Source organism: Diaphorina citri, unplaced genomic scaffold (assembly GCF_000475195.1).
Source record: "Diaphorina citri unplaced genomic scaffold, Diaci psyllid genome assembly version 1.1 scaffold224, whole genome shotgun sequence".
In the NCBI taxonomy this organism is placed as follows: Eukaryota; Metazoa; Arthropoda; class Insecta; order Hemiptera; family Psyllidae; genus Diaphorina; species Diaphorina citri.
Genome location: NW_007377661.1, coordinates 41173 through 68304, shown reverse-complemented (window position 1 = coordinate 68304; position 27132 = coordinate 41173). Strand labels below are relative to the sequence as shown.

The following is a 27132-nucleotide window of genomic DNA, read 5'->3' as shown; positions in this document are numbered from 1 at the left end:
ATTTTCCTTCAATCTCTCAGGATCCTCAACCCCCCCCCCCTCATGTCTCTAATTCAAACTATCCCTTATATAGGTTGTCAGCAATGGTCTGTTCCTCTTCCGATCTTATGAAGTCCTGTATATTCCCTCCTTCCTTGTCTTTCTCCTCCTCTCATCCAACCAGCTAGTCTGCACCATCCAACTTAAATTGTACGTATACGTATCAGAGCCTGACTGACTCTCAACCTGGAGGTGCCGGGTTCGAATCCCAGGGCAGAAATTTTCTAACCAAACTTTTCCGTTTTTGGATAGGCATGGCTGTAAAAGAAAGTGCCTTGAAGTAATCATTATAAATAGGCCAGGGCAGAAATTTTCTAACCAAACTTTTCCGTTTTTGGATAGGCATGGCTGTAAAAGAAAGTGCCTTGAAGTAATCATTATAAATAAATTTTTGGCACTTAAGTTTGAGTCTCTATCGGACATTTGGGGTGTTAAAGTGGTTCTTTTATTTTTATTTTATTATTATTATTTTTGAGATGACTGACAGCATGAAACCCATATAGGTATCAAGTATATAAGTCAATAGGGGTGCTCATAGTGATATAGACAGAGTCCATCAATTCAATTCAATTATATTTTATTACAATATTATGGCATGTTACATGTAATTTACATAGCCAGTCTTAGAGTGGTTCTTTTTTTTTTGAGATGACTGACAGCATGAAACCCATATAGGTATCAAGTATATAAGTCAATAGGGGTGCTCATAGTGATATAGACAGAGTCCAACAACTCACGTACTCTCCCCAATAACACAACTTGCTTTGGTTCTGATTTCAGCCTCGTGAAGAGCGGCCAGCTAGAGATAGTAACAGGAGGCTGGGTAATGACTGACGAAGCCAACAGTCACTACTATTCTATGATCCAGCAACTCACGCATGGGCAACAGTGGTTGCTTACCAATATTGGTGTTAAACCCAGGTATTTGCACAACAACTCGCGCACCATCTCCTCTCCCCACTAACACAATTTGCATTGGTTCTGATTTCAGCCTCGTGAAGAGCGGCCAGCTAGAGATAGTAACAGGGGGCTGGGTAATGACTGACGAAGCTAACAGTCACTACTATTCTATGATCCAGCAACTCACGCATGGGCAACAGTGGTTGCTTACCAATATTGGTGTTAAACCCAGGTATTTGCATAATTTGTACAAAAAACACATTTCGAAAAATTTATATATTTTCGCGCCTTTGAGTTTTAATGTTTACACATTATTTAAAATTTCATTAATTGACTTCAAAAAAGCATTTGAGGTATTTGCACCGCTATTTGGCGGTTTTCGATTTAATTCAATAGGATAAGGAAAGTCGTGTGATGTTCACACCAGATTGTTTGTTTGTTTGTTCAGTTTTAAAATATTCTAATTCAATTTATATTTATATATTTTATATTGTTATACATATTTTTTTTTTTTTTTTTTTTTTTTTTACACACATCACCTTGAACCAGTTCTTTAGAATTCAGCTGTAAGTAAAGTTCAATTTATAATTAGATATTTATGTTTAACAATATGACAAGTTGTTCATTACTTCTGGTACAGTGGTACATAGTAAAACGTATACAACGTCTAAAGTGGCTTACCACAAGGGGTTTCTTTTTCTAAAAAAAAAAAAAAAAAGCGGAGGATTAATAAACAAATGCAGTCACATTCCATGCAAGTCATCGAGTGACGACTGCCCGGAAAAACCAAGCATATTATCCGAGCAAGACTTGTGCCTCAAACATTCCGCGCATAAATAAAACAACTCCCCAATACAACAGTAACATTGGCTTATTACCCGGTTCCTAATCAGTTCCAATAAATCAATACCTCCACCATATCAGACCAGAGTACTAGACCTACCATGTCCACGTACTAATGATATCAGAGCGTGTCCATATAACTACTAGTGTCCATATTACTGATATTACGGTACATAGATAAATACATAGGACTTGACCACACCTAAGCTGCAAGAACATGGTGATTCCGGGCTTCTGATTGGTAGAGACGAAGGCTCTGAGGTAGTCCATGTGAGTGCTAGTAGATTCTATATAGGCAGGTACCTATATTTATTTTATTATACCTATATTGAATTTATTTATATGATTTTTTATGTACGTATGAAGTATGAACTTATTAATTTGGAGAGACCGCACATTCGGAGAGAGTGCAATAAGGTTCAAAGGTAAAGGTTCCTTTTGGTGAAAAAGTAAAGTGGAGTGAAAAGGAAAGCAAGAGCCTAGTTAGCTTGTAGGATAGCGCGTCTGCCTTGTAATCGCTAGGTCGCGGGTTCGATTCCCGCTCGGGGTGGATTTTGTCCTAAACGGATAAGATTCGTTCTCGGAACGGCTGGCTTTCTCCTATCCTGTCCTCCTCCTCTCTTCGCTTTCGGGACGATAAGACCTTAGCAGTTAGGTACACAGTTCTCTCTATCAAACCTCTTAAAAAATAAAAATCCAAAAAGCAGTTGCCTACCTATATCATCAGGATATAAGGAAAGTAAGAACTAAAAGTGAAAAACTTTTGAATAAATCTGGGGAGAAAGAGAACCTCATTAATGGAAAAAAGTAACCAAGTAACCATGCATTGTAAAGTGAACAGTTTTATTCTCGTACAGCTATACTATTTAGTATAACTTCTCACTTTCTTGTATTTCGTGTTTCAAGTAAGAGCTAGCTGAACGTTGTTCAACTCATACTTACCTGGCGTGGAGGCTACCTTGATCAAGAAGGAGGTTCCTCCAGGGTGAGGCCCTTCCATTGCACTTAGGTTGGGTTGACCCCTGCGAGTATTCCAAATGTGAATACCTCGGGCGCGTAATTTTTGGTAGCGGGGATTGCGTACGCGCACATCCCTACCTTAATTGAAATCATTAACTTTTACAGGAAATTCTGGTAGAGTCGGTAAGTCATAAATGTCTTATCTAATGCCCGCCATTCACACTCAGGTCTTAGATCGCCTAAACGTGTGTGGAGAAAAAGCTTTAGACTTAGACCAGACAGACCTACTTAGGTCTCGAGCTTTTTTCGCCACACACGTTAAGACAGTCTGAGCGTGAGAGTCGGGAATCCTCGGAGATGGCATCCCATTTGATAATCCTCTCGCGCGGTTATCTACCATTGAGGGATTTCCTTTTGGTAAAAATCATTACATGAAGCATACATTTTCTACTCTTATTACTTCCCCTCAGGATGTCTGGCAGCCCTAGATCAAGCTCGCGCATCTCTCTCTCTATTTCAACATCATGATGGTGTCACAGGAACAGCTAAGGATCATGTGGTTCAGGATTATGCAGGGAAAATGTTCAATGCCATATTATCTCTCCGCCGTGTTCTCAATGTCTCATCCCATGTCCTACTTGCTCCAGAGTCTACAGGTATGGACATCATTTAACCTACATATAAAGACTATAAACGTATATTGTAACCTGATTGTATCTAATAAAGAACTTTTTCCTAAGCAATGTAAAATGTCACGAGGAACTGCTTAAATTTCATGCTTTCCATTCCAATACATAGGTATTTTGGGTTTTTGCCTCAAAAACCTATTTTCAGAACTTGTGGGCTCGTGTCCACAAGTTCAGATTTTACATGCGGTTTATAAGTAGGATACTCTAGGAACCGCGATGGATTTCGGATCTGGAGATTAGTCGTTCGAGTCCAAGTAAAGTTATAAACTTTATCCAAGTGTATTGAGTGGCCAACGGCATTTGTGACGAGCGTTATATGAATATAATATGATTCACTGAGAAAGTTCCTTTTCTTTGAAAAATTGGACAGCATTAAGCACAAAAGTACATAAGGCAATTACCCTTATGGATGGTTATGCTGCCCAATCATCAATCGGTAAAGTAAAAATCAAGTACAAAGCCAGATCCATTCCCAATTCCCCTCTCTACAGCGGACTACACTTCCATCTCTCTCGAACATCCCTCTATCTCCCCGGGCTCCGGCAACCTCACTAGTATACGGAAACTGCCGAATGATGACAATATAATCCAGATCAGACCCGATGATACACGAACCTGTGCCAAGTCAGTCGTCTTGTTCAATCCCCTCAGCTGGGAACGAAAGGAATTGATCAGTGTTCAAGTGTCCACGCCTGAGGTATGTTTGACTCCAGTGGCCAACGGCATTTGTGAGAAGCGTTCTATGAGTATAATATGCTTTACTGAAAAAGTTCCTTTTCTTTGAAAAATTGGACAGGATTAAGCAGAAAAGCACATAAGGCAATTACCCTTATGGATGGCAATTACCCTTAATAATCCTGCCCAATCATCAATCGGCAAAGTAAAAATCAAGTACAAAGCCAGATCCATTCCCAATTCCCCTCTCTACAGCGGACTACACTCCCATCTCTCTCCAACATCCCTCTATCTCCCCGGGCTCCGGCAACCTCACTAGTATACGGAAACTGCCGAATGATGACAATATAATCCAGATCAGACCCGATGATACACGAACCTGTGCCAAGTCAGTCGTCTTGTTCAATCCCCTCAGCTGGGAACGAAAGGAATTGATCAGTGTTCAAGTGTCCACGCCTGAGGTATGTTTGACTCCATCACTGCGTTTTTTGCATGCTACCTAACGTCGTCGTTTTTACACTGCCTGCTTCTTAGGATTGTAGGTAAATATGGGTGGGGGGCGTGCATAAAATGAGATTTTTTTGTAAAAATCGTCGAATGCAATTTTGCAGCTGCCTTTTCACTGAAATTCAAAACCAGCTCGTCAGTTGTCCTTACAAGGCTGAGGTCACCCCAGAATAGCCAGTAGCATGTGATATTACAGGAGCTAATAATGTCCTTTATAACAAATATACAGAAATGGCAAAAATTTCTGCCATCCATCTCATTTATGTTTCCGTTGTATGTATACTAGTCATCTCCTATGTATGTATACTAGTCATATTTTTATGTCCTGTATTCCAGGTAATTGTGAGCTTGCCGGGAAACGAACCCGTGGCCTCTCAAGTGGTACCCGTATGTATGACCGCGTCAGGGGTAACACCATGCTATCGACTTTACTTTGTGGCAAACATGGCTCCCTTCCAAGTGAGGAGTTATTGTTTGAGTTATGCCGGGAAGCGAACCAAATCATGTGAGTACTATTATTAATTCAAATGGAAACTTGTTTAAAAAAAAAAAAAATATTTATTGATTAAATTTATTGTATATATGTCCACAAAATTTCGGCTTTCTAGGTATTACCTACAGGTCTGGAGATAGAGCCGTCAGTGTATGAATACCATGTCGTTCACACACTGATCGCTCTATCTCCAGAACCCCAACACCTAGAAAGCTGAACTTTGGTAGGGATATTCCGAATATATGATCTCGATGCACAATAAGAGAAGATTTTGCCGATCTCGAGGTATGATCAATTTTCTGTGGCGAAGTACAGGTAACCTGCTAGTGAAATAAAAATATAGTGCCTACAACTACAGAGACATACTTTGCTATAGTGTGTCCCTGTAATTTTAGAATGGAGTGTAAAATAACTACTTAAAGTATCTTATTTTTTGTCCAAATTTCAGACACCATGTCTCAGATAAATATCTACAATATGGAGCATTATTCTGATCACAAGTATAAGCAACATTTCCCCTCACACATCACATCCAGCCCCCTCGGGCATTTCAATCTTCAGAATAGCAGAATATCTGTCTCTTTCAATGATAAAGGTAAGTACACTTTGCAGTACCAAGCCATTTCATATCACATCATCCTTGAAGAAAAAGTACGGGATTTCTTTAGTACATTCTCATACATTTCTTTAGTACATTCTAGTACATTTTTTTAAACTTGAAATTTGGCAAAAAAAAATTGGGTTTAATTGGGTCCGATCGGACTTAAGTTCTTTTTAGTTTTCTGAACCCCAAGTAATTTACTGCAACAACCTTAACCCTTTCTCTCCCCTGTGTACAGGTTTCATGAAGAGCATCCACATCATCCTTGAAGAAAAAGTACGAGATTTCTTTAGTACATTCTCGTACGTTTCTTTAGTACATTCTAGTACATTTTTTTAAAACTTGAAATTTGGCAAAAAAAATCGGGTTTAAGTGGGTCCGATCGGACTTATGTTCTTTTTAGTTTTCTGAACCCCAAGTAATTTACTGCAACAACCTTAACCCTTTCTCTCCCCTGTGTACAGGTTTCATGAAGAGCATCACAGACAAGGATAGCAAGTACACCAGCCCCATCAACCTAGACTTTGTCACCTATACATCTCGCAAGGGTAAAGAAATGAGTGGGGCCTATCTATTCCTGCCCCGGGGTGAGGCTAAATCCGTGCCTGTGACCCATCCCCCTGTCATTATTATACAGGGTCCTCTAGTCAGCATGGTGATTGTAGAACTACCACTTGTGACCCACACTGTACTAGTGAACCATGTGGCTGATAGTGATGATCTAGGTAAGTAAAATACAGGGTGATTGAAAAGTTGTGAACCACTCGAATATCTCGAGAACTGGTTGGAATTTTAAACTGCAACAGAATGCATTTGCTATTTATTTTTGGAAAGATTTAGTTCATGAACTCAAAAACTGCGAAACTTTGCCAAAGTTGCACAATTTCAACATTACCTGTAGCTCAACTGTCATGTCTAAATTATTAAGTGACATTTTTATATTATTATATTTCTGTCTAATATCTCAAATGTTTTCTTTATGACCTGCAGGTATTGACATTCAGAATCTACTGGACATTCGGCAAACTGTCAACACAGAGGTAGCTATGCGATTAACCACCAATATAGAAAACCAGGATGTATTCTACTTTACGACCTGCAGGTATTGATATTCAGAATCTACTGGACATTCGGCAAACTGTCAACACAGAGGTAGCTATGCGATTAACCACCAATATAGAAAACCAGGATGTATTCTATACAGATCTCAATGGATATCAGGTACAATATTTTACTAATGTAGGCATTAGATAATTTAGTATGACTTCTGTGGAGTCGCGTGACTCTAGAGTTGTGTGCCTCCACCTGAAAATAATAGTGAAAGCCTGATACATACACCAAGGTTTTTCTTACTATCCTTGTTCAAGAAAGTCGCGTCCAGTTTGCAAGAGGCCTTACCATAGCACTTGATAAGTTGTACTTTCCTTTCGAAAAAAGAACCGGTTCTGCGCCATCTGGACTTTAGTACGGGCTTTGTCGCGCCAAAAGATGAGGCACGAGCTTCAGAAGCAAACAAAATTGAACACTTTTTCATTAGACGTTTTCCTAACTAGGTACTAACAGGTAAGCATAGATAGGTATATCTAATCAGTCATTTATCTAATCAGGTATAATATCTAATCAGTTTTGACTTCAAGAGGTTGTCATGTCCATGGGGTGTGTCGCCCCAGGTCATCACGGACAGTAATGTGGCGCATAGGTGAGCCATGCAGACATTCTATTTTGTCAATAGTTTGAACTTTGAAACATTGAAGGAGGTTCTATGAAGTACTTTTCATTTGATTTAATAAACAAAAAAGTTCAATTGGTTTTGACTCTATGTTTTGCATCTACAGAGCTGAAATGCTGCTAGATCAGTGGCGTAAGAAGGCAACACTGTACAGTACCCGGGTTCATGCAGACATTCTATTTTGTCAATAGTTTGAACTTTGAAGGAGGGGAAAAACCACCCTCCATCTGTACATAACTGCTGAAGGCGTCAACTCCGTCTTTCTCTATCTGAAACGCCTCAATCTCTAACAAACATATGATTCTACATTCTATCTAGATTCTAGAGCTAGACTACCGGAAACTGGCCCAAATGAACTTATTATAAGAGTTCAAATGCCTCATTCGAAAAATAGAACTATACTTACATAGGTATTAAAAAAATAATAATAATAATAATAATAAATACACACAAAAAAAAAGATCTGTCAAAAATACTTAAATTTGAATAGATGCCCTTTCATGCCCTTTAATAGATGCCCTTTCATAAAGGGCATCACGAAACCTCTTCTAAAGTGGGCCGACCTCGAGTTCAATGAAGTACTTTTCATTTGATTAAATAAACAAAAAGTTCATTTGGTTTTGACTCTATGTTTTGCATCTACAGAGCTGAAATGCTGCTAGATCAGTGGCGTAAGAAGGCAACACTGTACAGTACCCGGGTCCTATTAGTCCCCCTAGGCGATGACTTCCGCTATGAGAGATCTGAAGAGTGGGATGCTCAGATGATCAACTATGAGGCACTGTTCGCCCATCTCAACTCACAGCCTTCATATAATGTACATGCCTCATTCGGAACATTGGCCGATTATTTCGACACGCTGAAGAAAGCCAAGGATGAGCGGAGTTTCCCTTCGCTGTCTGGAGATTTCTTCACGTATGCAGACAAAGATGATAACTACTGGAGTGGGTATGTGTCTCAACTTATTTTTTAATTTTATTATCATTCTCGGGATTCTCTTTTGAAGGGGTTTGGTAATACCATTCATTTGCGGGCTGTGAGGACCAATTCAAATTTCGAAGCATGCTGCAAGCTAGCATGCTTCGAAGCCATCTCAATCGGCGAAACAAACAATTTGTAATTACTGTACTACCCTGAGTCCTTGTATTTCAGATATTACACCTCACGTCCGTTCTACAAAAGGGGTTTGGTAATACCATTCATTTGCGGGCTGTGAGGACCAATTCAAATTTCGAAGCATGCTTCGAAGCTATCTCAATCGGCGAAACAAACAATTTGTAATGACTGTACTACCCTGAGTCCTTGTATTTCAGATATTACACCTCACGTCCGTTCTACAAGAGAATGGATAGAGAGTTGAGCGGTATACTGAGGGCGGCAGATATATTGTTCACTCTAGCTTGGAGAGGGAGTGATGTAAGCAGAGATTGGCTCCTTCATGGATCAGGTATGTATGTGGTCTAAAACCTCGTCCACACATAGTCGACGATCGTCGATAGATGTGGACAAGTAACTTCCATCCGTGGCACAAGCACTACTTGCTTTCACGGATATGGAGTAAAAAATTTTCAATAACAATTCAATTTTTGGCGTCAAAAATTGAATTATTTCAAACAAACAAACAAACAAAAAAATCAGTCGACTAAACCAATAATTCGTTATTACATTGTAAAAACTTGTTTTCCTTCCTTATTACATTGTAAATAACTGGTTTACAATGGAATGAGGAATTAAAAAAAAGAAGTCAACAAAAAGAGTACGAACGCCAACGATCACCTTAATGCCTCGTGCACTCGAGTCAAGTAACTTCCATCCGTGGCACAAGCACTACTTGCTTTTACGGATATGGAGTAAAAAAATTTCAATAACAGTTCAATTTTTGGCGTCAAAAATTGAATTATTTCAAACAAACAAACAAAAAAATCAGTCGACTAAACCAATAATTCGTTATTACATTGTAAAAACTTGTTTTCCTTATTACATTGTAAATAACTGGTTTACAATGGAATGAGGAATTAAAAAAAAGAAGTCAACAAAAAGAGTACGAACGCCAACGATACGTGGTGTTCCCAGGCGGTCACCCATCCAAGTACTATCCACGCCCAACGTTGCTTAACTTCAGTGATCGGACGAGAACTGGTGTATTCAACGTGGTATGATCGTTGGCGAAGCATAGTCGTGAATAAGATGAAATATAAACAACATAGGAGGGGGACTGACAGGTCTCGTGTGATGCGCGCGCATACATTAGTAGTCCCGCAGTCCCCCCGCTTCCATTTCTTGTCGATTGCTCAATGCTCTATGCTGGCGACTTCCTTTTCTGTTTGTTTTTTTAAATGTGAGAGAACAAAATTGTAGTTCTTGTGTAAAACTTCTCACCGTTCTGCGTTTACCATTGAGTTTATAATGTTCACTTTATTTCTTGTCGATTGCTCAATGCTCTATGCTGGCGACTTTCTTTTCTGTTTGTTTTTTAAATGTGAGAGAACAAAATTGTAGTTCTAAATTTTACTTCAAATTCTTCAAAAGATCATAAAGATGTGAGGTCTTGACAAACAGAAAATAAAATTACAAGTCAAAAATAAACAAAGAATTTATGGTGGGAAAGGGACGTTTTATGAAAAATATTGTAGTTCTTGTGTAAAACTTCTCACCGTTCTGCGTTTACCATTGAGTTTATAATGTTCACTTTTTCACCCTTGAAGTTATCGCTTCTCGGCCTTTTGGCTAAGATCAAAGTGTAGTATCTGTTCTTATCAGCTTAATATCTGATACGCCCGCTTCTATTTCTTGTCGATTGCTCAATGCTCTATGCTGGCGACTTTCTTTTCTGTTTGTTTTTTAAATGTGAGAGAACAAAATTGTAGTTCTTCTTGATAGCTGTCAATGAAATCCGCTCTGGATGTTTGGTTCTATAGATATTGTTTTGAATTTCAAGCTCTTCTGAAGTGAGAGGAATGATTGTTTGCAAAATGGCTCCAGACATTGTCAGTGTTATACACAGAGCAATCAATATTATCGTCTAAATCCGCTCTGGATGTTTGGTTCTATAGATATTGTTTTGAATTTCAAGCTCTTCTGAAGTGAGAGGAATGATTGTTTGCAAAATGGCTCCAGACATTGTCAGTGTTATACACAGAGCAATCAATATTATCGTCTTCTTGCTTTTAGCTCGACCTTTCTCAATGACTTCACTATTGAAGGTGCAGAATGAATTCTCCATAAGATTGCCCAATTCTATTATGCTTTTATATTGCTGATTGATACACAGGATTTGAACTAAGATTAAATTTCCAACTACATCTTCAAAAAATGCCTGAAAGAACTCTGGCAGATATCGGGTCGCTCTGGTGAATGTACTCCAGACATGACACACCGAATAGGTTATTATGATTGAATAGACACATGTCATGTATACATATTGGAACTTGCTGGACCGGCTGAAGTTAGCCGTGCCAAACTTTTCAAAAACCTCGCAATACAACCGCAAGGAACTCATTGTTTCAAAAATATTAATTTGTTGATATTTTCGAGTTTTTTTTTTCAAGAAAATATCCAAACTTTTCAAAGGCGTAACGAATTCGAAACATTGACTAAAAAGCCAAACTTTTCTTGTAGGGAATTTAGAGTTGTGTGCATCCACCTGAAAATAATAGTGAAAGCCTGATACATTCACCAAGGTTTTTCTTACTATCCTTGTTCAAGAAAGTCGCGTCCAGTTTGCAAGAGGCCTTACCATAGCACTTGATAAGTTGTACATTCCTTTCGAAAAAAGAACTGATTCTGCGCCATCTGGACTTTAGTACGGGCTTTGTCGCGCCAAAAGATGAGGCACGAGCTTCAGAAGTTGTAGGGAAAATACGAGCTATTAAATATTAAAGTAAACTATCTTGGATTTAATAATTACCTGACACGACATATTCATTTTTTTTAATTGCCCTAAATTTATACCTCACCTCCCGTTCATTAGGGAAACAAACAGCCGATACCTTTTTAATTGATTCTTCGACCCCCTAATTGTGGACACGATTTTTCTTACTTTTATTAATAAACTAGCCGAAATCCTTAAGGCATGGCCGTTCATGTCACTCATCGATTTAGTGGTCTTGCTCGGCGTAGCTTAACAAAAACGAACCGGAAAATAGCCGCTTCAGAAGAGGGGAAATTCCGAAAGTGTCATAGTTTGATTTAAAACTAAAGTCTCCTCGGTTATGAATCTAACGCCTTGTCTACTTCACCACTAGAACTTTACTAACTCTTGTACTGATTTCTCATTCTCAGATGATAAAGCGGAAATATCTGAAGAAAATCCCGCTACAAGGTAACTTCTATCCTATGCCATCAGCTGCATTTATAGAGGATACTGGTAGAAGATTGAGTCTACTCTCTGCACAGAGTCTGGGTGTTGCTTGTCTCAAACCAGGACAAATAGAGGTAACTATGCCTTGTGATGCGAGGGTTGTGGGTTTGAACCTTGGAGAGGTTTTAATTTGAGATTTATAACGCCCATTTTGTATTGTCAGAATCAAACAAAGTCCGACTTTTATCCAGTTGGTTAATTACTCGTAATTTCTTCAGCAAAATCTTTACTATAAAAGTTAGATCAATTCAATCATTCAGATCGCTTTATCTCCAGAACCCCAACATCTAAAATGCTGGATTTTTTCAAGGATATTCCTAATATGTTTTAGATGTGCAATAAGAGAAGGTTTTGCTGAAATCTAAACCCCATATCTGCCATAACCGGACTTATCACAAGGACCAGTTTAGGTAGACAGGGGAAAAAACACTGGTCACAATAGATCTAAAAAGGTCGCAGTGATAAAATTGCATAACCTCTCACAAGAGAGGAGCAACCAGACTCATAATAAATAATAAATAAATAAAACCGATCTCGAGTTATGATCAAGTTTTTCTGGACGAAGTACAGGCAACCTGTACTAAACTAAATATTATATTTCCAGGTTATTCAAATTTTAATTTGAGATTTATAATGCCCTTTTTGTATTGTCAGAATCAAACAAAGTCCCACTTTTATCTAGTTGGTTCATTAATTTCTTCAGCGAAATCTTTACTATAAAAGTTAGATCAATTCAATCATTCAGATCGCTTTATCTCCAGAACCCCAACATCTAAAATGCTGGATTTTTTCAAGGATATTCCTAATATGTTTTAGATGTGCAATAAGAGAAGATTTTGCCGAAATCTAAACCGATCTCGAGTTATGATCAAGTTTTTCTGGACGAAGTACAGGCAACCTGTACTAAACTAAATATTATATTTCCAGGTTATTCAAGACAGAAGATTGAACCAGGATGATGAGAGAGGTTTAGGTCAAGGTGTGATGGACAACATTCCTACTCTAACATTGTTCCGAATAGTATTGGAAACTAGACAGACTGATTGTAAGGTAAGCATTTTTATTTTTTACATTTGTAAGATTTTTTTTTTACTACTTTTTGGGGGATGTGGGTGGTTTGCTGGGGGTGTAACGTTACTACTGCGGTTTTTAGTGACGAAGGATTTACCCTGCATTGGGTGACAATCTTCCTGACTCCTCACATTAACCTACTACTTTTTGGGGGATGTGGGTGGTTTGCTGGGGGGTGTAACGTTACTACTGCGGTTTTTAGTGACGAAGGATTTACCCTGCATTGGGTGACAATCTTCCTGACTCCTCACATTAACCTTGTGGGGAGTAGAACAGCTAACCCTAACCAGCCTAGCTAGCTGGCAGTTTTTCAAAGGGTTCTCTCTGCTTTAAAGAATAAGCACAAGTCCTCACGATGGGATGGTTCAGGACCAGGCAAATAAACATGGCTAAGACCATCACCCCGGTGAATGGCTGATACAAAAAGACATCTTTTCTTTTTTCTGCCATCACCATTCTAAAGCCAAACCCGCTAAAACAACAACTTGTATTTATTACCAGGAAGCACCAGAGCCTCTGCACCCTGCAGGATTCCTATCAGCACACACGCATCTATCATTAGAATCATTGACATCACCCATCTTACCTATTACTACGATAGAGACTGCTAGCAAAGCAGGGGAATATACACCTCTAGAGTCAGGTAAGACATTTTTTTTAAGGCTTTATTTATAGTGGCAAGGTTCTCCCAAAGGAGCTCTTCCATCCAACCACTAGTTTTATGTAATTGTGTATATGTGTGTGAGTGTGTGTAGGATTGTGTAGATAGAAATAGATCAGATAGGGTTTTCCTTCAGGTACCCCACAAGGGCAGTCTTGAATGAACCTATACTTGGTGTTGGTGAGTCCCTGATGTCCCTATGAAGAGAGTTCCACAGCCGCGCTGCAGATATATGATTTTACCTATATAATTTTTATTTTGGGGGGAAAATGGCCTAATGGTCGAAAATGCCGGCGTTTGTAACAACATATTTTATTTGAAGTATCAACGTTCGAGTCCAAGTGAAGTCATGAAATTCAGCATAGTGTATTGAGCGGATAACGACATTTGTGACAAGAAGTTATGCTTAACACAATTCTATTCTATTGCAAATTCTATTATATTCTATTCTATGGCAAATTCTACTCTATTTTATTGCAAATTCTATTCTATGGCAAATTCTACTCTATTTTATTGCAAATTCTATTCTATTTCAAATTCTATGCTATTGCAGGTCCCGGGCTAGACGTACATGTGGTATCTCTAACCACTCTACATGTCAAGGGAGAACAGCATGCTACTGGTCTGGTACTCCGGAGGTTGCGGTTCGAGTAATAATAGTAAATACACTTAAGTTTGGTATGCTCAGTTGCAAATTCTTGACTTGTAGTGAATTTTCTTGGAAATAAGTGTCCATGACAGTAGGTAAGTACGTAACGTAAGTGAATTTTCTAGGAAAAATAGGTAATATTTAGATAAAACTAACCCAAAATTCAGACTTTTATTCAAGATGATCCCAAGATCCCTAAAAGAAATTTAGCTAACAATATTTCACCATGTAAAAGTTGTAGGAGAGTTTTTCTCAATGACTGAAAAATCAAATTTAGAAAAAAATTAACCAAGAAATAGGCAGGTTTACCTAACTTGAATCAGTTAAAAAGGGTAAAGAGGATTGAAAAAAGCTCGTTACCATTTTGTACCTACATTTTTTTTCACAAAAAAGATAAAACGATTGGTAAAAAAAAAAGACTTGTCAGGGAGATTTATAAACGAAAGTCCTCAAGACAAAAGATGCCTGCCTTCGTATTATTACCTCAAAACCTGTCGATTTATCAGGATTAATTTGGTTTTGGAATTTTGTTATCAACTTGGATAGGAAAGACAAGATGAGAGAAAGAAGGGAGGAGGAGGAGGAGGAGGAGGAGGAGGAGAAGACCCATACTATTTGGCCAGGACATAACACCTGCTGCATCGGAAAGGAAAGTGTTTGAATTCAGTGACCAGTGTCCTTCAATGTCTACTAGTGCACCTCAAGTTGATATACAGGTAACTCTACTTTCCTTTAAAGGGGCAGTCCTTTATTTTTTAATTTTAACAAATTTATGGGGTATACTTACGCATTTTTAGTATTCACTTAAGTAAGGCCCACCTGTCCTGTGGTTAAATATAGGAGTGCTTATTTCGATGAACTTTCTTTGAGGCATACTTAGAAATTAAATAGTCTTGAGAGCTAGTCTTATTCAGTAAGTAGGCAATGCAGTGAAACCTCCATGTCGCGAACTTTGTTCTTAAAAAGTCAACGTTTCGAGACCTTGGGTGAAATCATCAGCCCTGGTTAAGATTCTGATGACACCTCAGCAGTTGAAACAATTGCCAATATGTCCCCCACATATATTTTTCCACAAGATTCGCCACCTCACATAAAGTTTTATATTTCAGATGGGGCATTTTTAGTATTCACTTAAGTAAGGGCCACCTTTCCTGTGGTTAAATACAGGAGTGCTTATTTCGATGAACTTTCCTTGAGGCATACTTAAAAATTAAATAGTCTTGAGAGCTGGTCTTATTCAGTAAGTAGGTAATGCAGTGAAAGTGAAACCTTCATGTCGCGAACTTTGTTCTTAAAAAGTCAACGTTTCGAGACCTTGGGTGAAATCATCAGCCCTGGTTAAGAGTCTGATGACACCTTAGCAGTTGAAACAATTGCCAATATGTCTCCCACATATATTTTTGCACAAGATTCGCCACCTCACATGAAGTTTTATATTTCAGATGGGCAAAGTGTATGAAGATGAAATCGAATTCGCCAATATCAATGGAGGCAAATGGACGCAGGGCTGGAACATAGGTCTGGACTTGGCTCATGAAACCGACCCTGAGAATTTACTACGGGTATTTGTTGTTCCTCACTCTCATAATGATCCAGGTAATAGCATACACATACAGTCACACAGTACAGGATGTAAACAAAACAATGCATTTCCATTAGAGGAAAAATCACCAAAAACCTTAACAGTTATACAGTAACATTAAACCTTCTTTTATATGTTGTATAAAATACATTACTTTCGTTATTATAGGCTAGGTCGCGGGCACGAACTTCATCCTAAACAGATAAGGTTCCTTATAGAACGGAAACTTTCTTGTATTCTGTTCTCGTCTCTTGGATTTCAGTTCCCGTTATCAAACTCCTGTCTCTTGATTATATTTCAGGATGGAAGCAAACATTCGAGTCATACTTTGTACATTCTACCAAATCTATCTTGGACACTATGGTAACCAAACTGTTGGAGAATGAGAAGCGAAAGTTCATCTGGGCTGAAATGTCCTACCTCAGTCTCTGGTGGAAAACTATCAGCGAAGATACAAAGGACAAGGTCCGCCTGTAAGTGCCACCTAGAATTAACACCTGTATTTACCTTGTTTATACTCCCAGTCTTCTTCTTCTTCCTAGCCTTTTCCTATTTAATTAGGGTCGGCTTTTCTTGTCAGTCCCTTGTATATTAAACTGATTTTTGGAAAATGACGGAGTGCTAGGGGCTTGCTCCACCTCTGTCGCGGGTTGACCCGGTATTGCAGTACCTCCGGGACCGGCCCACCTAATCTCTCATATAACTCATAATATCCTCTCATGGAGCAACTTCAAATAGACTGGGCATTGATGCTCTACTTTCAAAAGCTTGTTGCCCGACTTGCATTCCACGGAATGTGATGTGCCTATCTCTAGAGCAGGCTTGTCCAACCCGCGGCCCGCGAGCTCATTTTTGCGGCCTGCGAAGGCCCCCTAAAAAAATGAACGAAAATGAGAAATAACAGTAAATATACTAAATAAAATAATGAATGCATGAAAATTTTGTGAAGAACAAACAAAGAGCCAAACTTACGGACGAGTCCCTATCACACCTTCTACGTTTGTGTACCGAAGACCAGTCTTCTTCTTCTTCCTAGCCTTTTCCTATTTAATTAGGGTCGGCTTTTCTTGTCAGTCCCTTCCAGGTAGCCCTATTGTGTACCTCATGTCCTGTTAATTTTGCCACTACCTAAGGGACTAAAAATATCCTTTTAGCCTTTTCCTATTTAATTAGGGTCGGCGTTTCTTGTCAGTCCCTTCCAGGTAGCCCTATTGTGTACCTCATGTCCTGTTAATTTTGCCACTACCTAAGGGACTAAAAATATCCTTTTTTTTAACCTTCTAACCTCAACCTAGGGTCAGATCATGAAGGGATTTTGTTCCATTTCTACATTTGGTTAAGGTCAAATTTCTGCACAGAATTGGTTGCATGGATTCTCCTTTATGTTCCTTCAATCTCTCAGGATCCTCAACCCCCCCTCATGTCTCTAATTCAAACTATCCCTTATATAGGTTGTCAGCAATGGTCTGTTCCCTCCTATGAAGTCCTGAGTCCTGTATATTCCCTCCTTCCTCCTCTCATCCAACTAGCTAGTCTGCACCATCCAACTTAAATTGTACGTATACGTATCAGAGCCTGACTGACTCTCAACCTGGAGTGTCTTTCTCCTCCTCTCATCCAACTAGCTAGTCTGCACCATCCAACTTAAATTGTACGTATACGTATCAGAGCCTGACTGACTCTCAACCTGGAGGTGCTGGGTTCGAATCCCAGGGCAAAAAATTTTCTAACCAAACTTTTCCGTTTTTTGGATAGGCATGGCTGTAAAAGAAAGTGCCTTGAAGTAATCATTATAAATAATTTTTTGGCACTTAAGTTTGAGTCTCTATCGGACATTTGGGGTCTTAAAGTGGTTCTTTTTTTTGAGATGACTGACAGCATGAAACCCATATAGGTATCAAGTATATAAGTCAATAGGGGTGTCAAGTCAAGTCAAGTATATAAGTCATAGTGATATAGACAGAGTCCATCTCCTCTCCCCAATAACACAATTTGCTTTGGTTCTGATTTCAGCCTCGTGAAGAGCGGCCAGCTAGAGATAGTAACAGGAGGCTGGGTAATGACTGACGAAGCCAACAGTTGTAATGTTTCAGATAACTCGGGCTCCACTGATGTTCTAACTCACATGATGCCATTCTACAGTTATGATATTCCTCATACCTGTGGCCGGAAGAGGAGGAGGAAGAGGAGGAGGAGGAGGAAGAGGAGGAAGAGGAGGAGGAAGAGGAGGAGGAAGAGGAGGAGGAGGAAGAGGAGGAGGAAGAGGAGGAAGAGGAGGAGGAAGAGGAGGAGGAGGAAGAGGAGGAGGAGGAGGAAGAGGAGGAGGAAGAGGAGGAGGAAGAAGAGGAGGAGGAGGAAGAGGAGGAGGAAGAGGAGGAGGAAGGGGAGGAGGAAGAGGAGGAGGAAGAGGAGGAGGAGGAAGAGGAGGAGGAGGCCCTTTGGGGATATGCGGATATGGGATGATATTATTTTATCTTTGCATATTGGATTACAATGGGATAGGGGGAAGAAAAAATGGACCGATTGCAATACTTTCTCATTACTGGTATAGATCCGCTATACATTAGTAATAGAAACTAAAAAGCGAGGTTGCACTCAAGTTATTGGCAACTGGCCGTTTTTGGGCTTTTGGGGGAACCATGAAAAGAGGCACCTCCCTTTACAGACCTAGGTCTGTCAGACGGTTTGAGCGTAAGTAAAAAAAAAAAAAAAAAAAAAAAAAAAAAAAAAAAAAAAAAGAAAACAAAACAAAAAACAAACAAAGGAATTCAGCAAAAACAAACAAAGGAATTCAGCGAATTGGTTGATTGGACATCGCTGGGCCCAAGAGGAAACCCTGAGGTACCCCAATCCTCACTTCACAATTAATATTCAGGACTTACATTTTCATGTTTAAACCGGGTGAGGATTTTGATTTCCCGGAGTGTCCTCTGACAGTAGGTCTGATGCTCGAATGGTGAAATCTTCTTGATGGCAACTTTCGTTTTGGTCACATTGTCGTACGCAGATCTGAAATCAAACAAGAAATGGCGGTCAGATTAGAATGGAGCAGTTGCAGTTGGGTGAAAATTATGAATAAAAGGTCGATTCCTAGGTAAAAACTTGTGGAAAATCCAAATCTGAAGTCAAAACTCCGAAAAAGTAACTTTAAAAGGTCGAAAATTCAATTTTTAATTGCCGTTTTAATTAACCAGATTAGAATAATAGAATTGGTGAGAATATGGGGTCGCACGGGACAAATGGGGGTGGGGCTGGACAAAAATTCCCCCAATATTTCAAAGAAGGGGATTTATTTAACAGTGTTTTGGGCTCCCTCCCTGTTGGAAAGGCCCTAAATTCGGTGTTTACCTGCTGCTGTAGCAAAATAAATTTTTGTTTTCGTTAATGGGGATGAAAAAATGGAAGACTTGGCAGTGAGTGTAATAGAAAGTCATGTGCTGACTTTCTAAAGAAAAGATTAAATTTATTGTTTATATGTCCACAAAATTTCGGCTTTCTAGGTATTGCAGGTCTGGAGATAGAGCCATCAGTGTATGAATACCATGTTATTCACACACTGATCGCTCTATCTCCAGAACCCCAACACCTAGAAAGCTGAAATTTGGTAGGAATATTCCGAATATATGATCTCGATGCACAATAAGAGAAGATTTTGCCGATCTCGAGGTATGATCAATGTTCTGTGGCGAAGTACAGGTAACCTGCTGGTGAAATAAAAATATAGTGCCTACAACTACAGGGACACACTTTGCTATAGTGTGTCCCTATAATTTTAGAATGGAGTGTAAAATAACTACTTAAAGTATCTTATTATTTTGTCCAAATTTCAGACACCATGTCTCAGATAAATATCTACAATATGGAGCATTATTCTGATCACAAGTATAAGCAACATTTCCCCTGTCCGAATTTTGGCTTTGGTCAATCAAATGTTGGAAATGCTTCAGTGCTACTCTATTCTCTAAAAAAATCTGACTCTGACATGACAGAGGAAAAACACATTACAACAACCACACAACATGTTTTCACATGTTGCATCAACATTACACATGTCATATTCCCAACCCTGATGACTACAATCCACATGTTGTTTTCCATCATCTCTTTCAACAACATTTACTTTTAGGCCAATTTGCTTGAGGTCGTACACTCCATTCTACGAGCAGAAATTCTTGCTCCCAAGTCAGCCTGACGACTGTCCGAATTTTGGCTTTGGTCAATCAAATGTTGGAAATGCTTCAGTGCTACTCTATTCTCTAAAAAATCTGACTCTGACATGACAGAGGAAAAACACATTACAACAACCACACAACATGTTTTCACATGTTGCACTAACATTACACATGTCATATTCCCAACCCTGATGACTACAATCCACATGTTGCTTTCCATCATTTCTTTCAACAACATTTACTTTTAGAGGTTTAAGATAGCGGGAACTGTAAAAGATTGTTGTTGTTGTTTGCAAATGTCGGGTTATTTGACTACTAGGTCATTTTACCTCTGGCTTCCCAATATTTACCTAGAATGTCATTGCTGGCTTCCAAGGCAGGACAGGAGTTCAGGTGAACTGAGACGAGGGCCGTCGATTGATCATCGATGGTCAATCGCCGAGGTGAATCTATGTCGTCGAGGCAGTGTCTACGGTTTCCGTCTACATCGATTGAAGCAGTGAAGGCCATCGACTATGTGTGGTGTGGATAGTTGGATACAACTTTACAGCTTACAGCTGAAATCTTTGCGGTCCCGAAATCGAAGAGAGAAGGATGACAGAGGAGGAAAAAGCCAGCCGTTCCGAGAACATCTCGTCTTTGACTATTTCATATAAATAAATAGCTTCTTTTAATCGAAAAACAAGTCTACATCGATTGAAGCAGTGAAGGCCATCGACTATGTGTGGATAGTTGGATACAGCTTTACAGCTGAAATTTTATGTGGTCCCGAAATCGAAGAGAGGACGACAGAGGAGGAAAAAGCCAGCCGTTCCGAGAACATCTCGTCTTTGACTATTTCATATAAATAAATAGCTTCTTTTAATCGAAAAACAACAGCTGTACCTCATATCACCAAAGTATGGAAAAGTATCTTACAAGTGTAATAGCCAATGGAAAAGCAGAATTTTGAATTTGGACGAATCATATCGAAATGTGGAATATTGTAAATACTTTTCCATACTTTGGTGATATAGGGCACTGATTCGACATTTTCGCCCCATGTGTAAACCGCCTCTTCACCGGAACTTCCTAGACTCGTAGTAGCTTAACCCATCCTTTAGGGCTGTTTGCCCCAAAAATCTCCTAGGTATGTATGTGGAAGTTTTTCCTAATGATTGGAAAAATGGAAAACACTGACACGGAAAGGAAAATCTCGCGAGATAGGCAGGAAGACAGGTGCAAAAAACCAAAGACTTCGTAGTAGCTTAACCCATCCTTTAGGGCTGTTTGCCCCAAAAACCTCCTAGGTATGTATGTGGAAGTTTTTCTCCTAATGATTGGAAAAATGGAAAACACTGACACGGAAAGGAAAATCTCGCGAGATAGGCAGGAAGACAGGTGCAAAAAACCAAAGACGGAAATTTCGAAAGAAAATGAAGGAAATTAGATATAAGGTTCAGGATAAGGAGAAAAAGGGTGAAAATAAGGAAGAAAACAAAAGGTAAAAATAAGGGGAAAGGAGGGAAAAAGATTGGAAAATAAGGGGAAAAGGTTGGAAAATAAGGGAAAAAGATTGGAAAATAAGGGAGAAAACAGGTAAAAATAAGGGGAAAAAGTTAAAAAAAAAAACAAGGTAAAAATAAGAGAAAAGGGAGGGAAACCCCAAAGGTGTTTGTTTTGGTTGTCAGACTTGTCAGATTCAGACGTTCGAAGCATACAAAATTATGGACACTTGAAGCCCTGCTACCTATACAATGGGGCTCAACCAAATGACAATTTTTTTCGAGATAGAGTCCTATTCCGATGTAAAAGTACCCAAAAAGTGCATTGGCGCACTCAAAAAGACTGGAAAATAAGGAAAAAAGATTGGAAAATAATGGAAAATGGTTGGAAAATAAGGGATAAAGATTGGAAAATAATGGAAAATGGTTGGACAATAAGGGATAAAGATTGGAAAATAAGGGAAAAAGATTGGAAAATAAGGGAGAAAGATTGGAAAATAAGGGGAAAAGATTGGAAAAAAAGGGAGAAAGATTGGAAAATAAGGGAAAAAGGTTGGAAAATAAGGGAAAAAGATTGGAAAATAAGGGAGAAAACAGGTAAAAATAAGGGGAAAAAGTTAAAAAACAAGGTAAAAATAAGAGAAAAGGGAGGGAAAACCCAAAGGTGTTTGTTTTGGTTGTCAGACCTGTCAGATTCAGACGTTCGAAGCATACAAAATTATGGACACTTGAAGCCCTGCTGCCTATACAATTTCATGCTTCGAACATCCAGCAGAGATTTCCATTTGCGTCCTGTGGCGTAAACCCATTTTTTGTTTTCACTGTTTTCAAATTTTCAGAGAAAAAAGAAATTGAACAGAAAAGAGAGAGAGAGAGAGAGAGGGAGAGAAAGAGAAAGAGAGAGAGAGAGAGAGAGAGAGAGAGAGAGAGAGAGAGAGAGGGAGAGAGAGAGACAGAGAGAGAGAGAGAGAGAAAAGAAATTCAACGGAAAAAAATTTCAAAAGAAATGGAGGAGAAACAAAAAATAACAAAAACAAAATAAATAATACCTTCTAAGTAATGGAAAATTCCCGCCAATCCTTTTCCCCCTTTTTTTTTACATGGAAAAACGCTTTCGTCCATCTCAGCAGGACTTGTGCAAAGCGTTTGATACGATCAACAGTTGAAGGGAAAAAAGGTCATGACACAGGGAGCATTTCTTGTCCCTCTGGTCTTTTTTTTTTCGAATTTCTTTTCCTTTATTAGCCAACAATCAACATTTTCATTTAGAATACACGAAACTCATACATGACATGTCTCTTTCTCTCTCCCTCCCTCTTTCTCTCCCCCCCTCTCTCTCTCTCTCCTTCTCTCTCTCTCTCTCCACTGTGACCTTTGATGACCTATATTGTAAAATGTTAATATCACTCCGTCCGCAACCTTTCACTTCGTTTGTAATTCCATTTTCCCTCTTCCTCCCTCTCTATCTCTCTCTCTTTTTAAATCCTTTCTCCTATTTCTTCTTCTTCCTAATTCTTTTTCCTTTTTCCATCCTTTCTTCTTTTCCTCTTCTCATCAATTCAGGGTAAAAGATTTACTGGTTCCCTCCCTGCCTCCCTCCTCTTCATCTATTTTCTTTCTCTCTTTTTTTTTTCATCATTTTTTAGTTTTTTTTTTCGTCCATTCTTTTTCTTTTCTTCTTTTTCGTCCATTCTTTTCTTCTTCTTCTTTTTCCTAAGCATTCTTCTTTTTCTCTTTTCATCAATTCAGGGCAAGGGATTTACTGGTTGGAAGCTTTTTTTTTTTTTCATTTTCACTGCTTGCCATCTGCATCCTTTTATTCCTTTTCACTACTCAAATTTAGCAAAGGGGTAACAACTACGAACTACGAATATTGTACATTCTATCTCACAGTAATCAAACTTTCGTTCTTGGAACGGCTATCCTATCCTGTCTTCTTTCGCTCGTCGATTTCGGGACGATAAGACCTTGGCAGTTTAAGAAATATGTAAACTGTGCCAAGCACTTACAGGAACGCGCTCGCCTTGCACGCGGGAGATTCAGGTTCGAATCCCGGCGGGGTCAAGAAATTTGTATCATGCAAATGATTGATTCCGTGACTGGCCGTTACGGGGCCCACTGAGCCTCGTGAAGAAAATGAGTAGCTATGTAATATAAATGCGCATAGCGACCGGTGCCAGCATGGTAGGTAATTGGGAGCTGGATTATTGCGATATATGTAGAGAGAGAAAGAGAGAGGGGAGAGAGATGTGAGAATAATTTCATTATTATCAATTTTATTGGAATTATATTCAATTTCAATTTCCAATTAATTTCTTCTCTCAGTTTGTCTCTCTCTCTCTCTCTCTTCTTCTTCTTCTTCTTCTTCTTCTTCTTCTTCTTTCCTTTTTCTCATCAAAAGAAATACAATATCAATCAGAAAGAAAAAGACATAGAGAGGGAAGAGAAGTAAGTACGTAACGTAAGTGAATTTTCTAGGAAAAATAGGTAATATTTAGATAAAACTGACCCGAAATTCAGACTTTCATTCAAGATGATCCCAAGATCCCTAAAAGAAATTTAGCTAACAATATTTCACCATGTAAAAGTTGTAGGAGAGTTTTTCTCAATGACTGGGCATACCAGACTTACAATGAACTACATAGGCAATAAAATTTACAAATGAACAACAGGGATTTACAACGGGATTTTTACACGGGCAACACCTACATAACTTATTGAACACTATAACGTTATGTACATACTTTTGTATTATAAACGACATAATTTATATTTACTAAAACATAAATTACAACTGATAGCTGATATTGAAGAGGGACATCTAGGATTGTTTTGTAGTTACCTGTCACTCTGGATAGATAGGTAACAACTATTCGAATATCAATGGAGTCTGGATTTTTCGTAAATAGGTAGTAATAGGATACTTTTGTACATCTACATAACATACAAATCTACATTATTGTACATACAGTACCTATACATCATATTGAGTACTTATTATAACTACATACCTAGGTACTTAGTTTCTACGTACGAGTATACCTATCTAAATGTTTGAGATATGTAATTTTCAACTTGATAACCTCAGAGTATTTCTTGTCTGTTTGCACATGATAGGTCTGTTAAAATGCCAAAAGTAAAAACTGAAGCAAGATAATTATTGTTGCGGTTCGATCCCTGCTATCCTGTTCCTCGCCATAGGAGCTTCAGTGGAGATGAGGTGAGTGAGAGATGGTTAACCCCCGGGGGCCACGAAGTGAGTTTAAACTCGGTTTAAGCAAACGGTTTATTATTATTATTTTTAATACAACCAGATCAGATTGGTTAGTCCGAAAGTTAACCTTGAACCGAGTTTAAACTGAAAAATCGAGAACCGTTTGGAGTTCGGAAAAATCCCAAAACACGTATTTCTTTATTTTGAGGGGGGAACCTTTTTTTTTAGGCTTTAATGGCAGGATTCTCACCTAATGAGCTCTTCCACCCAACCGGTTTTTGTCAGCTTAATAGCTGACATTAAAAGGAAAGAGAAAACAAAGGAGGGAGAAAAAGGTATTAGAAAAATAGAACAGAACAGAATCAGAAAGAGGGAAAGAAGAATAAAATTTAAGAATGTTTGGAGTTTTTCACTTAGTGGACATTATGAGAAAAACTCTTTAACAAGCACTTTAAATCCGTCAGTGCAAAGGGTGTTTCTAATATCCACCGGCAGATTATTCCAAAGGCGTGCTGCTCGAATATGAAAGGAATTAGTGGGACCTATTTGAAGCACAAATCACCAATCAATATGAATTTCCCATTTTTGGTGCTCCCCCTATTGTCGAGAGAACATGTAAAAATGAAAATTTGAATAGGCCATAGCTCTGGCCCTGGTTGTCGGATCGAGATCAAACTTGTACTAAAGTACTACGTTTTTTAAGACGTTTGATACGATGTATCACAAGTAGGGGGGTTCCTATTTAAGATTTTAAAGTTGACCCCCCCCCCTGGGGCCGCCCGTGATAGTGCCGAAAAATTGAAATCCCCTTAAAACAGGTTCCCCCTGAAAATAAAGAAATACGTGTTTTGGGATTTTTCCGAACTCCAAACGGTTCTCGATTTTTCAGGGGTGGCAACTTTTTTTTAAACACCCTCCTGTAAGTATATTGTAACGAAACAGTATTGGAATTGGTGTACATTTTGAAAATTGGGTAGAAATAGCAGTATTTCCATTGTCCACGGAAAAGAGGGGGGGGAGAAGCAAGATGGAAAAACCCTCAACATATCTAGTATCTAGGCCTCTAGGGGACGACACAAATTCAGTAAAAATAATGAAAAAAGTAAAAATGAAATTTATCTTTACAAAAAAATTTTAACCCTGTACTTGTCCTGTTGGTTTCAGATCCCTATGTCTCTAGTGTTACCACTACAGCCTGACGACACCCTGTATAGATCTTCTCTCACGTTCCTAGATATAGACAAGACTGCACCACTGAGTAAATCAGTGTCTGTCTGTTCCATGAACCTAGCTGCTTTCTATCTACAGAGTTCCAACAGTAGATAGGAATCACCAGTGCAGAATATCGGAATACACTAGATGTTCAGAATATCGCGAAACCCTAGTGGTTCACTGAATTGGACTCAATCGGGCCCAAAAATTAGTAAAGTTCCTAAAAAAGTTGTCAAGATTATTCATTCTTTACTGTTTGATTTTCATCCCTCCTTCATATTTTTGTACTTAATATCTACTTTTACGTAGTAGGTAGGCACTATTGCAGAGTTCCAACAGTAGATAGGAATCACCAGTGCAGAATATCGGAATACACTAAATGTTCAGAATATCGCGAAACTCTAGTGGCCCCTATTAGACTCAATCGGGCCCAAAAATTAGAAAAGTTCCTAAAAGTTTGTCAGGATTATTCATTCTTTACTGTTTGATTTTCATCCCTCCTTCATATTTTTGTACTTAATATCTACTTTTACGTAGTAGGTAGGCACTATTTATATCTACTATTAGATAGTATTGTAGTCTCTAAGGCTGTTTAGAATGTAGAGGTTGTAATGATATAGTGTATGGCTGTGATCAAGTTTTAGGTTTCATTCAAATCAAGGAATTAAATATTGATCTTGGAAAAAAAGTGTTATGAAACCTCGATATTAGTCTTATTTGGACATTTTATTATCCGAATTTTATATCATTTTTAAACACTTCATCCAAATTATTTAAAGTGCGAATTTCTTTATGAGAAATTTTATGTTGTACTTCAAATTTTAATTTAATTTTAAACTTGAACTTATTTTGTACTTTAAACTTCATTATTTTGTATACATTTTTCCCCTGTATAGAGCATCTCTTTGTTGATATCAGATATATTATTATTTGTACATTGTTGTATTTTACAGAGATTTTAACCTATGCTTTAATGCTTTGTAATTTAAACGTAAATGTGTTGGTAGTTATTAGGCTTGTATTCAATTCCACTAACGATGTAGTTCTTCCAAGGAATTCTATGAAAGAAGGGTCTTCCCATACTGTTCTTAAATAGAAAACACATGGTGTGGAAAATGGCATTTCTTTCATAAACCTCCTTATACTTATGTGAGAACTTTGTACGATACTTTGTATTAGGTTGTTTTTATTATGCTTTAGTTGAGCATACACAAAGATAACAAGTTTATACCTTATTATGTTAGTATGTTACATCGGTATTGTAGTCTCTAAGGCTGTTTAGAATGTAGAG

General features: G+C 38.5%; 1 protein-coding gene, 1 long non-coding RNA gene, 3 other non-coding genes and 1 pseudogene across 5 annotated transcripts; 5 read left to right on the top strand and 1 right to left on the bottom strand.

Moving 5' to 3' along the window:
- Positions 1–2716: 2716 nt before the first annotated feature.
- Positions 2717–2879, top strand: LOC113466194. Its single transcript, XR_003390668.1, has one exon. It is a non-coding gene; the product is annotated as a U1 spliceosomal RNA (small nuclear RNA).
- A 285-nt stretch (positions 2880–3164) lies between these two features.
- On the top strand, positions 3165–26875 carry LOC103506249 (alpha-mannosidase 2-like). Its single transcript, XM_026821366.1, has 13 exons — positions 3165–3398; positions 4362–4567; positions 4950–5118; positions 5555–5701; positions 6172–6432; positions 6810–6928; positions 11718–11870; positions 12724–12846; positions 13369–13510; positions 14082–14166; positions 24578–24635; positions 25794–26153; positions 26382–26875. Exons 1-12 carry the CDS (start codon positions 3323–3325, stop codon positions 25953–25955), a joined length of 1701 nt encoding a protein of 566 aa, XP_026677167.1. The 5' UTR covers positions 3165–3322; the 3' UTR covers positions 25956–26153; positions 26382–26875.
- Positions 7328–7599, top strand: LOC113466179. Its single transcript, XR_003390652.1, has 2 exons — positions 7328–7406; positions 7543–7599. It is a non-coding gene; the product is annotated as an uncharacterized LOC113466179 (long non-coding RNA).
- Positions 9485–9603, bottom strand: LOC113466193. Its single transcript, XR_003390667.1, has one exon. It is a non-coding gene; the product is annotated as a 5S ribosomal RNA (ribosomal RNA).
- Positions 10144–10329, top strand: LOC113466195. The gene has a single exon (XR_003390669.1). It is a non-coding gene; the product is annotated as a U2 spliceosomal RNA (small nuclear RNA).
- On the top strand, positions 16328–16451 carry LOC113466196 (annotated as a pseudogene).
- Positions 26876–27132: the final 257 nt, after the last annotated feature.